Raw genomic sequence first — 18,098 nt, forward strand, 5'->3', positions numbered from 1 at the left:
AAGGTGTTACTTTTTATCACACTGTCTAATGCCCATACAAAATTCAGTTTTTTAGTATTTGGAGCAATTATTATTAATCAACGCAAACAGTCAGTTAATGTAGTTTGAATACTGGAATCATATTAATTGGTCCTCTTTAACAAATATTTAAACAGTTTTTTTTTATTTTTTAATGAAATAAACGAATTATATCGACAATATTAGTATCTGTACTCTTTAAAAATTTGGTACATCTTTAAAAATAATCTAAAATGTCAATAGTCCATGGGTATATTGATAAATAATTCTACGGAAACTTAAAGAGATAGGTAAAAAATGGTATAATATAATTTGATAGAGAATTAAATTGTGCATCTGATTCTCGTAAAATATACAGGGTGTTCCATTTAAATTAAACAAGTTATTGCCGTTTGAAGCTAATAATTATTTAAAATAAATTTTTAGACACTCTGTATAAGGTAGTATTATTTTTATTATTGCAACACAATAACTGATCAGTAAATAAACTTCAGTAAATATTTAGTATTAAAAACTTTGATACCCTTGGAGAAATGAAGCCGTAAAATTTTTACTGCAATTTCACAAAATTGAAAATATTTCAAAAAAGGTAAGGTTTAAGTATAATAAATCGTAATCAAATTTACCTTTATTTTAATCGTAGAAACTAAAAATGTAATAATATACAGGGTGTTCCATTTAAAAAAATACAACTTTGATATTTTTTACTTATTTGGGACACTCTGTATCTTGTAAAATTATTTTTAAATTGTACCTCTAATAGTCCTTCATCGAACCGAAAAAATCTCATCGTTTAGCTACAATATTCCGTGTCGTATGTGGTGAACAACCCTGTATATAAATAAATAGTATATTGTTTTATTAGAAGTAAAAATGACACTTTGCGTGGCGAGGCTGTACGTTTGACATACAACCGAGGCACAAAAAGTAATTTTTACTCCGAATAGGACATGCTATTTTTTTTTCAAACGTCATAAATAATTTTCAAACAATTTTAAACGTTCCTGCAACCTTGTATGTAATTACATATCGAGAAACTATGGTTACGCTCGTTGAATTTGACACTTCATGTCAGTTTAATAATATATTTCCTAGATAGATAATAGTGCTTTACTTTTATGCCTAGGCATTAAAATGATGATGAAACGATGAGATGCATTTTATTTATATCACATTTATCCTTATCTAGACATTTATACATGACTTTCTCCAAATTATTTTTTATGTATTATAAAATATTTATTTCAAAATAAAATTATGATGAAAAAATAACATACCCACGAAAAAAAAAACGTCGCCAGAGTGGGCTTGAAAATGAAAATCCTTGTTAAAATTATATGTAAATCTTTACGGTGAATGTTATTAATCGTCATTTTGAAGCCAACTTGACGCCGTTTATTTCGATCGTACCGTATATATTTTACTAAGAGTGTTATTAGTAATTATCCATTTAAATATACTTGTTTAAATTTTACGACAAATAGTACATTAATATACTTTATAATAAAATTAAATATAAATCAATATTGATATATCATTAAAATTTATTTAAATACATATGTAAGTAGTATAGTAGATAAAAAAGTATTTAATCTATTCATATTTTGACAAGTTAAATCTATTATTATTAATATTGTTATTGTCAAGTTACGATAATTATTGTACATCTAATTTTAATATTATTGTCAATAATAGAAAAAGCGACACATTCCTAAATTACGTTACTAAAAATATTAACAAAATATGTATATTTTTAAAATTACACATTTATATATCGAATTAATACCGAGTATTTTAAAACTTCGAGAAAATACATAAAGTTTTATTTGTTTTGGATATTCTAAATAGTTTAGTTTAAATATTATTATTATTATTATAGATCAAAATGTCAGGATATCTTCCTAAATTAACGGTACAGTTACCTCTAGAGTAAATTTAAATATAAAAAATTGACGTCATATTACATAAATATTAGACAGATTACAAACCTTAGAATTAATTCATAACTATACTTTAATATTGTGTGATATGTAACGATATTAAAAGAAACAAAAAACATAAAGTTTACAGAGTAAAATGCTCATTGAGTAGAAAATAATCCCTAAAGGCTTCTTTAAATTAATTTTATTAATTTTTTTTTTTGAAGAAAATACCGTATTAGAGAAATAAATTAATAACTGTGGGTATGTTCATATTAGACAAAATTATTGAATACATTTTCTTCAACATACGGTACACGAGAAATTAATACAGGGTGGCGCCTCTTATACGTCGCAGAGGCTCCAAGGAGAACGACAGTTTGTATTGAAATGAAATTTTGTGAGCATATGTAGGTTAATTCAAAGCACTTTTTAAAAATATAGGGAGTTCTACAGGGCTTTCCCAAAAAAAGTTACATATCAAACTTGTGTTTTTTGTAACGGAACACCCTATATATTAATTCATTTTCGGATTCTGGGAGAAAAATAAAGGCCAGTTTTATAATGGAAGTATGTGACTAAAATTGAAGGTTTTTGATATGTTTAACATTTTCTAGAAATAAAGAACAATTTTTAAATTACAATAAAAGCTACCTAAATTGGAATTTACCCGGTATAGCCTAATATGTAGTTAAACTAACTATTGTATTTTAAATCAAATTAAAACTTGATCCAAAAAGTTATACAGGGTGAGACAAAATTAATATTGAACATTGGTCACCTTTAAAAGCATGTTACTCTTTTATTTTAAATGGAACACCTAGTATATAGTATTTCAAAATACTATTAAGGTTGCCTACCCCACAAACAAAGATTTTCCTAGATATTTTCATTTACATGATTTGGTAGATCTTTATTATTTGATAAAATCTGTGATATATCTGACGTTACTTCAATATAGCTGTCTAATTAGTCCAACTCATAGACAAACAAATAAAAAGGTCCAACTTTAACAACTAGTTATCATTTTGTGTCAGTTAAAACAAAAAAATTTTCAGAAATTTGCCGAAAATGCAAACTTATCCTACATCAGAAAGAATTGATATGATTCTATTAGATGGTGAATGCAGTGTGCATTTACCAATTAATAGAATACCTAAATGCTTTTGATTTTATCTAGTATGTTTTTTATGGGGATATGTTAAAGACAGTGTTTACAAAACTCGACCAACTATTGTCGACAACATGAGAGAAATTATTGTAGCTGCTTTTCGAGGTAGAACTCCACATAATGCCTTTTAAAATGAAAAGATCCCTTTGAAAAGACAATCATTTTATGCATTTAACAGGAAAGGAAGCATTTTGAGCATTTGATTTCATTTAGCTAATTTTTGTCACATAATTATAGGTTTATACCTAGTTTTAATTCTGTAATAATTAAAATATGTTTTAAACGTGTATCTTTTTATTACCGTTAAGTATTTTACTCTCCAATCTTTAATTTTTGTTAAATTAACAAAAGGTATATCACACAGCCACCTAGATTTTTTCAAATAATAAGGATCTACTGACGCAAAATCATAAAAAATAAAATATCTAGGAAAATCTTTGTCTGAGGGGTAGGCAACCTTAATAATATTTTGAAGATATATAAATTCCCCATTGAACACCGGAAAATTATTGAGTGTTCCATTTAAAATAAAGCAGTAACTTGCTTTTAAAAGTGACTAAAGTTCCATATTAATTTTGTCTTACCCTGTATAATTTTTCGTGTCAAATTTCAATTTGGTTTAACATACAATGGTTACTGTAATTAAATATCAGGCTATACAAGGTCAACTAAAATTTAGGTAGGTAGCTGTTATCGAAATTTAAAATTTACTCTTCATTTTCATAAAATGTGAAATATGTCAAAATCCTTAGATTTTGGGTATATGCTTCTTTAATAAAACTCACCTTTATTTTTTTTCTAGAATCCGAAAATCAATTAATATATAGGGTGTTCCATTAGGAAAAAAAACTTTGATGTGTAACTTTTTTTCGGGACACCCTGTATAATTCTATATATTTTTATAAAATGCTTTCAGTTAACCAACATACGCTGCCAAAATTTTATTTCGATTTAAACTACCGTTCTCCTTGGAGCTTCCGCGGCGTGTGAGAGGCGCAACCCTGTATATATTTTTTTATTACTTACTTTTAAAAGTTACATTTCAGTATGTTTTAACCATACATTTGTTTCAACTATGGAGAAAGGCGTCCCATTAGTTGGGACAGAACATATAAAGTATAGTACCTAAACTGTTCTGGAGCAGTTTTTGACTTTGTTGGAAAAAAACCATAGAACAAACTATAGTTCTTTATGATATAGTGTAAAATTTATCAGACAGAAAATATCCAAAATAGAGGCTAAATTAAATTGTTACAAACTCTTATATATTGACCTAATTATTGTCTCAGTTGATATTATTGTCGTGAAAATATAAACCAGCGGTGATATTTTAATAGTTGATGTTTTGCTGATATTTGCTGAACCATTTTGTTCTGAAATGTATCCTGGATCCACCACGTGAATCTTCCAACCTATGTTGAGGTGAACGTAACACTGTAAAATAAATTATTTTGTATCGGGAAATCCACATATTCTACAGGGTGGTCCGAACTGTATTCCCGAAACTTCGGCAGCATATTCTCCAGATAAAAATAAGTAAAAAAGTTCGTGTAAATGTATATCCTAAAATTCCTAGTTTCGGAGATACAGGGTGTAGAAGTTTCATTTTTATTTCGATTTTTTTCCAAATAATTTGTGAAGTAACGTCAATATTTGGGCGAAAATTGATGTCTGGAAGTTTCTTGACATGGGAAATTTGATGTCAATATGACTCCTAGTTGTAGGGTGGCGCCACCTACATGTGTTTTAACTGTTTTGAAGAGTAATAACTTTTCATCCGTAACTGTATAAAACTACTGAGTGAAAGAATATACATTTCCGTCATTTTTTACGTAAAAAATGTCTATTGGTAAAAATCGCTACGAGCAACCGTCCTCAAAATATTTAGAATGGAATATATACGTCCCAAAAGTGGCTCACCCCTATAACTGTTTTATTTTTTCAGATAAAACAACGAGATTTGGTATGTTAGTATGTGACATAAATTGGGATTGATTGACATATTCAATTGTTTTCTGTCACTTCCGGTTTAGGCGGGAATAACTACAACTTTTGATTTTTAAATGGCACCCTCCGTATTTTTTTACTTTATTCGATAGAAAATGACACTCTGAATCGAATGACATATCATATGTCCGTTTTTGACATAATCACTCAAAAACAAATTCTATTTTAAATTTCAACGTAGTCTGCCATGGCTGTGAAAACACTAATTTTGAATCAAGGAGCCTTGGAAAAATAGATTTGATCGTCTGATGTTTTTAGTGTCTTGTCCTGGCCGGTTAAAAGATGCCCAAATCGTATTTTTAATCATATCTCAATTTTTTCAAATCGAACGAGGGTGGCTCATTAGCATATTTGGAAAAAGCAATTTTTTACGAATAATTTGATACCAAACACTTGGTATTTTGAGTCAAATTGTCGTTATGAACCGCATGTTACAATTTCAAATAAACCATATGCCAAAATGTCAAAAGTTGACATATGACATGTTATTCGATTCAGAGTGTCATTTTCTATCGAATAAAGTAAAAAAAAATACCGAGGGTGCCATTTAAAAATCAAAAGTTGTAGTCATTTCCGGTGAAACCGGAAGTGACCGAAAACAATAACGTCATATCAATGCCAATTTATGTCATATACTAACATACCAAATCTCGTTTTTTTAACTGAAAAAATAAAAAAGTTATAGGGGTGAGCCACTTTTGAGACGCACCCGGTATATCTATAATTTATAGAAATAAAACATGTTGAGCAGATAGTTATCTGAGTGAAATTATAAATTTGGGAACTGTTTTTTAAATTAATCATGAATATTTCAACGAAAAAATGATGATGAAACTGTTGAAAGTTTCTGTCGAACGAATTTCAAATTTATGATTTCAGCCTAATAACTATTTAGTCAACATGCATAATTTATGTTAATGATGACAGGTATTGATAATTTCGATTCAAAATATCTCGAGAACCATTACTCAGCAATTTTTGCCAAGAGACCTTTTTTACTTAAAAACGTCTTAAATGAATATTTTTTTACTCAGTAGTTTTATACAGTTACAGACTAAAAGTTATTACTCTTCAAACGAGTTAAAAAATATGTAGGTGGAGCCCTCTACAAGTAGGAGTCATATTAAAATCAAAATAAATTTTTTCATGTCAAAAAACTCCGAGTCACCAATTTTCATCCAAATATTGACGTTAATTAAGAAATTATTTGGAGAAAATAGAAAAAAGTGAAACTTCTACACCCTGTATCTCCGAAACTAAATATTTTAGGACATACATTTATACGAACCTTTTTACTTATTTTTATTTGCAGAATATGCTGCCGAAGTTTCCGGAATACAGTTCGGACCACCCTGTATATTTGATGAGTTGTAATTATGGAGTGTAGAGATGAGGAGAAATATCTCTTATGGGACTTTATTTAAAAAAGTGGTCACAAAAATGGGAAGCATAAGGGTTTACCAAATGATCACAGTGGCGCTAATGACGCATAAATCTAAAAATGAAAAGTAAACATAGATAAGAGAATAATAGCACAGATTATACAGATTATAATTTTTGTTTTTTCTTTATTGTTTTTCGTGGTTCCGATTTTCGGAATCGGGCACTAGTTAGGTGACTAGTTTGCTCACATAGCACGCCCACTTATGGTCTCTAAAATTGTGCACAGCTCCTGACCGGCACATTTATTAGAGAGATATCGGAAAACCGAATAGCGTCATCCAGTATTTACGTGTACCTTATCATGGTTACGATATGCGCAACTCAATTTTTAACGCAACACCCGCTAATGACGTAATTTGCCGATCAATTACACCAAGCGCTTTTTCTAAATAACCTCTGATAACGTTTAAAAATTGCTTAAATGGGCATGTGCGGGTATTTGACAACCGGAGCCGGCCGGCGAGATCTTTTATTTTAGGTTATGTTTGAATTGTTTTGAATTATTGCTTTAGTTTTATTAGGTAATTTGATATTTAAGTAGCTGGGATTAGTTTTAATTAAATAAATATGGCCCAAAATATGGATTCCATCTCTTCCAATACTAAAGAACCTATAAAGAGTCTTAGGTTTACAGCAAATGACGACTTAGCCCTTCTAAGAGAATTTGTTGCTTGTTGCCCTAAACCCACTGGCAGACGTTGAACAATAAAGCACTGGAAATAAGCACTTTAGCCCTTTAGTTTTAAAATACCTAGTAAACAAAACAATTTCAAAGTTTTAAATTCAAAGTTAGGTTAAGTTTAAATAGCGTACGCGACGCGATCATAATTCTTTCCGATCCGATAACTATAAATGAAGAGAGTTAATACCACCTCACGTAAAGGAAATAAAACCTGGCCTTATTAACGTCCATGGACGCTATTCGGTTTAGCGATATCTCTCTATTACGCTGTTTATTGTTATTTTACGCGAGTTTATTTTTGCGCACCGGAAATTTGACTCGTTTGCACATCGTCATAAAAAACAATTTTCGTACCACGAATTAGGGACAAGATCTGTATACTTATAGGATACCTAATCTGTGATAATAGTAACATAACCAAACATTACCCAAAAAAGCTTTGTTTTTATTTTTTAGAATATAAAATAATTATTTTTATATATTAGAGTCCCAGCCTACTGCTGCCGAATAAAAATCGATGATTTATTATTTATCTCTTTCGAATCATTTCTTGTTCTTAAAATTTTTGGCGCATATTTTAAATTTTAGGATTTTTGCTACAGCAGCGCCATCTTAAGTCCTTAGTCCCTTTTTTATGATCATTTTTAATGCACGAAGATATTTTCCCCCACCTCTACACTCCATAGTTGTAATGAGATGAGTATTGAATAAGTTGTGATTGTTTTCTATACATAAAGTCGTAAAAATATTAAATAAAACCACTAATATAGTTATTGCTATTGTTCCAAGTACAGGGTGGGTCAAATTCGACGCTTTTAAATGGAAACATCCTTTTCTATAGGAGATAGACAAAAACTAATATCGGTGTCTGGCGCTCAATTTTTGTCAGAAACATGATGGTGAAAACCGCATATCGATATCTGTTACCGTTTTGGAGTTACGGGGTGTTTTTCAAAAATATGCATTATTAGCAAATCGCTGTAACTTCTTTGCTATGGAAAATTGTGTATTTTTATGAAAACATTTCCAAAGCACCTTTTTACGTAGAATTTAATAGTATAAGTATAATTTTTTTAAAATTAATAATTTAAGAATTATCAACAGAAAATTTGATTTTTTATATGGGATACCCTGTATATTTTTACTTTATTGAAAAGAATTTAAAATTACCTTTCCAAAAATATAACACACTTGATATTGTGCTCGATTCCTCTTCGAGATATAGAGTATATAAAAATTCGCCTGCTTTAAATAAGTAGGCTTTGAACGGCACCGGCTGTAATGCAAAAAAAAGCTAGCTATGAGCATCAATTAAAACGGAAATAATATTTGCTATGAGAGATGCAGAATTTTATAACAATTTAAAATATATTTAACCAACATCAACACATTTAAACTATATCTAATAACAATAAAAATAAATAGCAAACCAAGACATGATATTTGGCTACAGGTGTTCGACATATCGACCATCTTCTGTTATGGACAGACGGGGCAGTTTTTGAACAATTCTCGCGGAATTCATTAACTCAGTGGGGGTGAAAGATACCCTCTCATAACTGCTAAGTATTTCTAATTCTTGTTCATATTATATGGAAGAATAAGGAACCTTTATTCTTCCGCAAATATATCCATAGGATTAGATTCATGGGCACTAAGTCATGCGGCCTCGACGGCCAACGGCTGGGCTCTTGGTTAGCTATTCAATTATTCTTGAAATTGGCTGCAAAAATTTCCTGATAACTTCAACGTTTAGAGGCGGTGCGTCGTCTTGCTGGAAAAATATGTTTTCGAGTTCCATTAAGGACATATCATCAATAAGGAGTCCAAAGCCTACTAGTTAAAAGTGACAAACTTTTAAAAATTCTGTATTTCGAAGGGGATTATAACAAAATATCAAGTGTGCTATATTTTTGGAAAGGTAATTTTAAATTCTTTTCAGTAAATTAACAATATATAGGGGGTGTCCCAAATAAAAAATCAATTATTCTGTTGATAACTCTTAAATTATTAATTTTAAAAAAATTATACTTAAACCATTAAATTCTACGTAAAAAGTTGCTTTGGAAATGTTTTCATAAAAATACAAAATTTTCCATAGCAAAAAAGTTACAGCGATTTGTTAAAAATGCATATTTTTGAAAAACACCCCGTAACTCCAAAACGGTAACAGATATCGATATGCGGTTTTCACCATCATGTTTCTGACAAAAATTGAGCTCCAGACACCGATATTAGTTTTTGTCTATCTCCTATAGAATAGGGTGTCTCCATTTAAAAGCGTCGAATTTGACCCACCCTGTACACTTGGACTGTGTCAACCCGCAGCATCAGTCAAACGCAATGGAGAAGAGTTGTAAACTCAGTTAACAGCGACAACCAAAAAGTAAAGACGCAACAAAGCAACGAGATTTTTGAATGTGCGGAGTGCGGAAGAGTGGAACATCATGTATCGGGGCTTTTCAGTCTCAGAAAAGCTCATGAAAGAAAACATCTTGCATAACCATCTTTTGATGCGTGTCAAATACTCGTCAGCGAGTAATGCATAGATAAATGCAACAAGTTTAGATTGGAAAGCCCGTAAAAATTTTAGGTCGCGAAATTATTTTGGGTCGCGACCGTTATACGCGATCTGGCGCTGCTATAGCGGTCGCTAACAGGGGGGTGACAGTGAAATAGGAAAATTGGAAACAGTCATTAGTGTCATTCCTGTCATTCTCCTCACGACAAGTATGGCCGCCTAGACAAGGACAGTATTGTTTTTGTCTAACTATTGTCTAACTTCAAAGTTTAGAATTGACAGATTTCATGTTCTAGAACAAATAACAAATTAGAAAATATTCGACGCCATTTTAATTCATTCCGTTTAGTTTCGTTTTGGAAGTTCATTTTAATATTTCGGCTGAAATTTATAAATATAAAGGTAATAAAGTATATAAAATATATATTACATGAAGAATCCTGGAGAAAATGACGTTTCTGCAGTAGTAGGTATGTCCCATGTAGGTATATGAAAAATAGGTAGTAAATAAACACTGTTTTTACATTTTTTAGATGCAAGAAAATGGTGTTACAATCTCTTTGATCGGCGATTTTTTTGAAAATGGAAACAATTTACAACAAGGTAAGATCATTTTTAACTATAGCCAACATTAGTTATCTTCAGTATGTGCGATTTATTGTCAATAATGCAATAAATCGGACTGATAATCTGATTATGTTATCCGACTAAAAGTCTCTTTTTGCTTCTTTTTGATTTATAAGCCAGGTCTCTTTGGGAATAATGGACGCTTTTTTTAAACAGTATATTTATATTTTATACCTATTGATATTTTTACATTGTTAATTTTAGTATGAAAAAATTTGTTTTTCTGTTTTCAGGGTTTTGTATAAGGCTCCCGTTTTCATGTTCCTGTGTCCGTTTTCTGTCCTTGAAGTCTGCGAATACGTGTGTTTATTTACAAATTACTGTAAGTCATGCTTATACCTTAACTAATTTACGTTAAAAGTGCATATAATTAACTAATTGGTATTGAAACAATACAATCCTCTACATTTTTATATTTATTTAGTCACGTTCTTCCATATTTCAAATAAATATATGTGAATAAATTATTTTTTGGTTTTATTTATGAAAAGAAAAAATACAAAATACATTTGAACTGAAAGAGGGCCCGCCATTGAATAACCAGAAACGGAAATGAAAATTAAGCCATCATGTCCTTATCATGTCAACCTGTCAATTGGAAAATTAGTTCTCCAGACGACAACGAAGGCTTTCGGTGGCGTATCGTGTTTCCACGATTTAACACAGAGTTGACACTTCTTTCTAGTTAATTATTTTATGGTCGCTAAAAACAACGGCAAACAAAAACAGAAATAATTTTCTATTGTCAAAGTCAGAATCTTCAAAAATCATAATAATCTTTCAAAATCTAAACCGCTTTCATTAAATAAATTCCGAAAAGTGTTTATAGCGTCCATTTTCAAAGTAATTATTGCTATCTTGTGAGTTTAATTCAAGTTTTATTTACTCCAAGCGGTAATAATTGTGAAAAAGTGGCATTAAAAACTTAAAAAGCTGTGCTGTGAACTGTGAACTGCAAAAACCATTGTGGATCGTGGCATAACGTCGGTTTCCAATGTTTCATAGGTATTTCATATATGCGTCCTTATATAAAATAAAGTTTCTTGTATGCAACACACTGTATTTTATTTATAAAATTAAACGAAAATAATCATAAATTTGAATAACCAATATTTGGCGATATAATTCCGGAAAAAGCCGAACCGCTCCGAAATTTTCAAAAGTTTTGGATCGCGACCGTTGCAAGAATAGCGCCAAATAGTGTTTACATTGTCCTTATGGGCACTTTCCAATCTAAACTTGTTTAATTTATCTATGGAATAATGGCAGTAAGTAAGTAAGCCAACCCGCTTTAAAAATATCGGTTAGCGTTTTTTGAAAGGAGCCAACATATTTTTACATAACGAACTTCTCTCAGTTATAAATTAGTTATTAATTTATTCTTTTTAGTTAATTATTTTATTTTTTACCTGGTAGTATAACAAATCCGGTGCATCCATAGGCACCGTCCAGTTCAAGTACGCCGGCTCGCCTTCGTCACACTCCACTCGAAGAGTGCGTAGATAGTCTTCGAAGGTTTCTGATTCCATTGACTTGTCGATACTTTTGTGTGCCCATTCGCAGTACCTGCCTACAGCTGTTGGTCGAGGACGACCCTCAGAATCTAGATCAACCCCGGCGTATATCTCTTGGTTGCGTCTGCTCTCTCCAGTAAGTTGACCATAAGCGCCCTCCTTCGAATTGGTGATGTATAACGGGTGATATCTGTAAATGATTACTTATAGGCTAAATCATAACAAAGCGTAGTTTACATGGGGCTGCTCCCCTAACATTTTGCGCTGGATGTATACCATGATAGTAAGACCCATGATTACTTATGGAGCAGTTGCCTGGTACACAAAACTAGGGCAACGGACGGCAAGGCTAAACCTATGCAAAGTCCAGAGACTAGCATGTGTTTGCATCACAGGAGCCATGAGAACCTGTCCAACAGCAGCAATGGAGGTCATTCTAGATCTAACACTACTGCACATTTTGTCATTGGTAGATATGCCAATGCGACAATGATTAGAATGGTCACTAACGGAATTAGTACTGGGAGAATTGGCAGATCAGGGGCTTGGAACACCCTCAAAAAGGAAATACCACTCCTGCAACTCCCAGTGGAAGATATGCCAAGAACGTACTACTTTGACAAACATGTCAATGTAGTATTGAGCAATAAGAAGGATTGGAAGAGCGAAACGCTTGCCCAGCAGTTAAAAGACCATACCATAACTTGGTATACTGATGCTTCCAAAACCAATACGGGAACAGGGATCGGAGTGTTTGGGCCGAGAGCTAATTACTCCGAACCAATGGGCACTTACCCTACAGGCAGAAATCTACGCTATCGAGAGATGCGTACAACTTATCTTAGATAGGAACTATCGGAAACAAGAAATAGCCATCTTATCTGATAGTCAAGCAGCGTTAAAGGCGATCAACTCAGTATCAATCAATTCGAAATTGGTCAAAGAATGCATAGAGAAGCTGAATAAATTAGGCAAAGAAAACAAAGTCCTACACTGGGTGCCTGCTCACCAAGGGATAGAAGGCAATGAAAAAGCAAATAATCTAGCTAGGAAAGGAGCGAACACTCCACTAACTGGACCAGAACCGTTCTGCTTTCCAAGTGGTAACCAACTCAAGGCGGAACTCAAGAACTTGGAAGATTCCATCCGCAACCTGGAATGAGAATCTTGCAAAGGTCTAAGACACTCGAAGAAGTTTCTGAGGGCTTATGATCAAGAAAAATAACAGATCTTCCTGGGTCTGAGTAAGAACAATCTTCGGATTGTCACTGGGTTTTTAACAGGACACTGTCTCCTCAATGAACACCTCAGTAGATTGAAACTAAGAAGAAACGGCGAATGCAGATTCTGTGGGGAAGATGGGGAAACACCAGTACACCTCATCACTGAGTGCGCCGAGACGACAACCATTCGTGCCATGAATTTTGGTACGACTGATATTGGAGATGGAGAACTACCCTCTATAAAACCGTCCCAGATACTGGCTTTTGTCAAAGCCCTGGGACTGTATGATGAGTTATGATTCAAGAAAGGGGGACACAATGGATCTGTAAGGTCGAAGTGATTAACCCCCCTCCCACTCATTCTTACACGGGCAAGTAAATTATCACAAGTATATGTCTGAGAGCACTTCTACCAAACTTGCATAATGTAAACAGTATCCGAAAGTACTCTCCCAGCAAGTCACAAAACTGGCGGGGAAGTGGTTACGGCGAAAGACGCTTGCAAGTGTAAACAGGTTGGGAGAGTGCTCTGGCAAGTTAAAATTTATTTCCGTCTTGTTGAAAGTTTTTGGTGCAAGTGATCTTCGAAGGCGTGTTAAATAACGATATTAAAGTAGATGTATTTGGTCGAAAGAAGATACCATCACTGTGATTAATTCATTTGAAGAATTTCCGGAATTGTGGCAAAAAAATCGGAAAAGCAAAAAGCAATAAAATTTTTAGCTGACAAATTCAACACAACTGAGGCTGAGATTCAGCGGAAGCTACATAATATTCGTACCCAAGCAAACCAGGAGTGAAACAACATTATAAAAAGAAAAAGTAAAATCGACTTCTGACATTCGCAGAAAATTGTTTAAATGCTTTGGGTCTTCGTTTCTTATTTTTTTTTAATAACATCGCGTAAGCTCCAAGACTAGGCCTTCTGGCATATATACAGGGTGTTTCAAAACAAATGCGAAAAACTTCAGGGGGTGATTCCTTGTTCAAAATAAAGGGTAGTTTGCTTCATAAACGTTGGGTCAAAAGTCAACCATTAGGGAGATATTGCGGTACAAAGATGGCGGAAAAATAATGTTTTTATTTTTTATCTTGAAATCGAAAAGAGATAGACTAATAAAATTTTATGGAAGCATTACTGTTATGAAAACACACTTTCTGGTAATTTTGCTGTTTTTTTTTTATTATTTTTTAAAATGAGTGGAAGGGGTTGAAATAAACGACCCCTATCATTCTTGTTAACGAAATTTAAAGAAAAATCTTATCAAACACTTGCAAAAAAATTAAATTGGATAGTTTAGTTTGTTTAGAAACTTTTTTATCTCTTGTATTTTTTTGATAATACTCACTGAAGAGAAGGTTGAAGATTTTGTAATCTTTTTTGGGGCAAAAGTTGTCCCCCTCACAAACAAAATTGACGTGTTTTTGAATTTTCTGAAAAAAAAAATTACTCTGGCCGTTATGCCTTGCGGAACGTTTTCGATGGGCCACCCTGTATATTTGTTGTATTCAGCATGATTGCAGCTAGTTACACAAATAACTATTTCTGGTTTTGTTTATAGTTAATACTATTTTTTATTTTGTTTTGTTCAAAAAATGTGTGTTAGCTTTTATTTCTTTTTAAATTTGTCGGTATTTAAGTAGTAAATCGGAACACGGGTTGATAAAGCAGTCTATCAAAATTATTGATAGAGAGATTCATGTAAAGATTTCATTTAAATGTATTTAGTTTTTATTGTTATTATTGTTAATGTTTTATAAAATTTATAAAAAAATACTGGGCTCCCACTAGCACACACCCCCCCCAGGATGAATTGCTAGTGTAATAGAATAATATCAAGCTTTGTAAAACTTTATCTTTTTGGTTTGTTATTCTAAGATGGAACCATTTCAGTTTACGAAGTTATCAGTTGACATAGGCAAACGAATTTTAAAAGGCCTAAGCAAATAATCTAATGATATTCAAGACACATAAACTCTCTAAAAGTACGCATATATCCTGAGAAACTAACTAAGCAAATTAATAATACAATCTTCTAAATAATTTAAAGTCACATAAACGAGGGTAAGGTAGAACAAACATTCATCCCTTATTATCAAGACTCTATTTGACAGAGTGGTACCAGTTGTGTGTACCCTAGGGATATCTCAAAATAAACAACGCAGAAAAAGCACATAGGCATGCTTAACGAAATAAGTAAAATTAAATCATCCCCTCGCTAGAGGTTTTAAATTGAAAATTAAAAGTATTAAATATATGTTTTAAAATCAGAATGCAAATGTTCACGAGATGAATGTCTGAAAATGATAGAAATAGGATTATCTTTTTTTCCGTTCCTAGAGTTAAATAGAAATAGACAAATGAATGAAGAAATAAAGATTTCATTTCTAGGCGGTTTTTTTTAAGGTAATCCTATGATTCGGTATCATTTGCATTAGTTAAGGTAGATTATGGATGTTATTCAGCAAATTGGTAAAAGAGTAAGATTTACACTGAAGGGTTTAAAAATTACATTTAATTAATAAATAGGACATGCTGATGCCCTCACGGGACAAGGACCAGAAACAAGGGTGAAAGAAATCTAGGGATCTTTCGGGGAAGCAGCCCTTCGGCCAATTAAAAGGTGCGAAATATGCATTTGATGGGTATTCGAAGGTTCCTCAAACAGGGGCGTGCCGAAGATGTAGTAACGCCTGTCCGAGATAGTACCAGCATCAGTATTTTCATCTTCAAAATTAGTTCGGTACTGACTTTTAAATTAGACGGTCGAATTTACTCCGTGTAGATCTTATATTATCCAGTGGTCTTTTTAATTGTTTTAGTAAGTTCTCTATCTAAAGATTTTCTCAAATAAATTCTCAAGTTAGGAAATTCTAAGCTATTCATGCTTACAGTATTTTAATTGTTGTTTTTGGATTTACTCTAATATTTTTCTTTATTAATGATTTAAGACTTTCTGTTTGTTCTAAAGGCTTTAGTAAATTTTAGATGTCATTGCATAAGTGATTATTTTGCAATTGTACTTTTTATTAAATTCTAATTTAAATTTAATTGTTCAGTGAATACTTTTTTAATATATTAATTTTCTGCCAATGATAATTCTAAGAGAGATTTGAAAGTGTATGCTAATTGTTGATAATTTAAATTGGACTAATAAGAAGAATATTTTGTATTTTTTTTTTTAACTTTATTATCTCTGAGTTTTAATTTCAATTCTCTAATTGTCATTAATTATTTTTGATTCAATTTCTTTCTTTTTCATTAATTGTAAATGTTTTGTTGTTAAATCTTTTTCTTTATTTTTTTATTTATTTATTTCTTTATATTAAATATAGTTAGGTGTTGTGAAAAATCGGCATTTTATTTCTTTATTTCGCCTAATCACTAAAATATTAAGTTATTTAAAAGAACACTGTGATAACCGGTCGAGTGGTTCAATCCAAAGTATGAGTCCAAGACCGAAGAGGTAAATCTACAAGGGGATCAATGAAATATTCGACAGGTTTTTGTTGTTGATGAAATGCTGACGGATGTTGACGTAATAAGGTAAGTGGCAATAGAGTTTATAATAACTGAATTTAGAAAGAGCCCTTGCCATAAAAGTGCGATGCCTTAATTTCGATTTTTAGCTGGTTATATTTTGTTTTTATATGTAAAAGATAAACTATATTTACGCTCTGAAAAGTCGGTGTTCTCATTATCCAAGTTCTGCCTACCGCTCAATAAATTATTTTAATTATAATTATATAAAGGCCACACTACCATGTTAACGGACAAATCTGGAAAGTTTTGTCACACTAGTTACGCTAATGGACTTACCTAGCTGGATTTGTGTTATATTCTCCAGTTTCTACCACAAATATGTACGTTTGACCTCGTTCTACTGTAAGTTCAGGTATCAGCTTATCATTGATATAGTAACATATTCCCCATGAACTTAAACCAGTGATCTTCGAGTATCCTCTTGCACCTCCAGTAGGTCCTATTTTAACATGAAATACTGTCTCACCTGAAAATATCATAGCAAAAATAAATAGAAAAGTCGGTTTCAATATGTTTTAAGAAATACTTGTGCGATATTTGTTATGTGTATTGTATTTTCTTCAAATTATAATCTCCTCTCTTTCCTAACCTTGTTTAAATTTAATCAAACTCTATTACCGATTATTTTTGCGGCTGGCCACGGAACGATGCCATCGGCTGCCGGGATTTGGTCCGGCCTAAGGGTGCACTGATTATCGTACAAATCCCCAAAATTAATCTGCTGATCCACGACGGTTTTGTCTTTAGCAGAATGGCCGCTGGCTTCCATACGGGAATTCAACGGGCCGAAGGCGGCTATCACGCTCACAGGTTCGTCCTCGGGAATGGCTCTGTCGTTGATGGCTTCATTGGTGTGAAGAGGCCTAAAATTTGAATAGAAAATATTATCCCGTCAAAAACATAGAATGTAAAAAAATGCCAAGTCTAGCAACACAATTCCTCCGCTATAAAAATTTGTGAGATCTCATGTAAAACCAAGTCAGTTTATTTTATTTAGTCTCTCTTTAAGCACCTATTCAACAATTTTGATATAAATTGTTAGAATCAATATTAGTCATTTTTATTTCTATAATAATTATAATGACTTGGCAATTGCACGATATGATATTCTATCGTAATCAAAAAACTTTATTCTTAAGTGCACCGTTTATTAGATTTACTTAGTAATCGAAATCAAAAAGGAAATACCACTCCTGCAACTCCCAGTGGACGATATGCCAAGAACGTACAACTTTGACAAACATGTCAATGTAGTATTGAGCAATAAGAAGGATTGGAAGAGCGAAACGCTTGCCCAGCAGTTAAAAGACCATACCATAACTTAGAGCTAATTACTCCGAACCAATGAGCACTTACCCTAGTATCCTACAGGCAGAAATCTACGCTATCGAGAGATGCGTACAACTTATCTTAGATAGGAACTATCGGA

General features: G+C 32.2%; 1 protein-coding gene across 1 annotated transcript in view; it reads right to left on the reverse strand.

Moving 5' to 3' along the window:
• Positions 1–4,317: 4,317 nt before the first annotated feature.
• The window catches only part of LOC115884777 (protein Skeletor, isoforms B/C), a 99,191-nt gene continuing 85,410 nt past the window's right edge, over positions 4,318–18,098 (reverse strand). The window contains exons 9-12 of the mRNA XM_030903453.1: positions 17,288–17,532; positions 16,946–17,135; positions 11,798–12,092; positions 4,318–4,542 (exon numbers count right to left, since the gene is read on the reverse strand). Of these exons, the coding sequence (XP_030759313.1) occupies positions 4,360–4,542; positions 11,798–12,092; positions 16,946–17,135; positions 17,288–17,532 (913 nt within the window). The 3' untranslated portion in view covers positions 4,318–4,359. The remainder of the gene's footprint in view (positions 4,543–11,797; positions 12,093–16,945; positions 17,136–17,287; positions 17,533–18,098) is intronic.

This window comes from Sitophilus oryzae, unplaced genomic scaffold (assembly GCF_002938485.1).
Source record: "Sitophilus oryzae breed Bouriz unplaced genomic scaffold, Soryzae_2.0 scaffold_357_pilon_pilon, whole genome shotgun sequence".
NCBI classification, from domain to species: Eukaryota; Metazoa; Arthropoda; class Insecta; order Coleoptera; family Curculionidae; genus Sitophilus; species Sitophilus oryzae.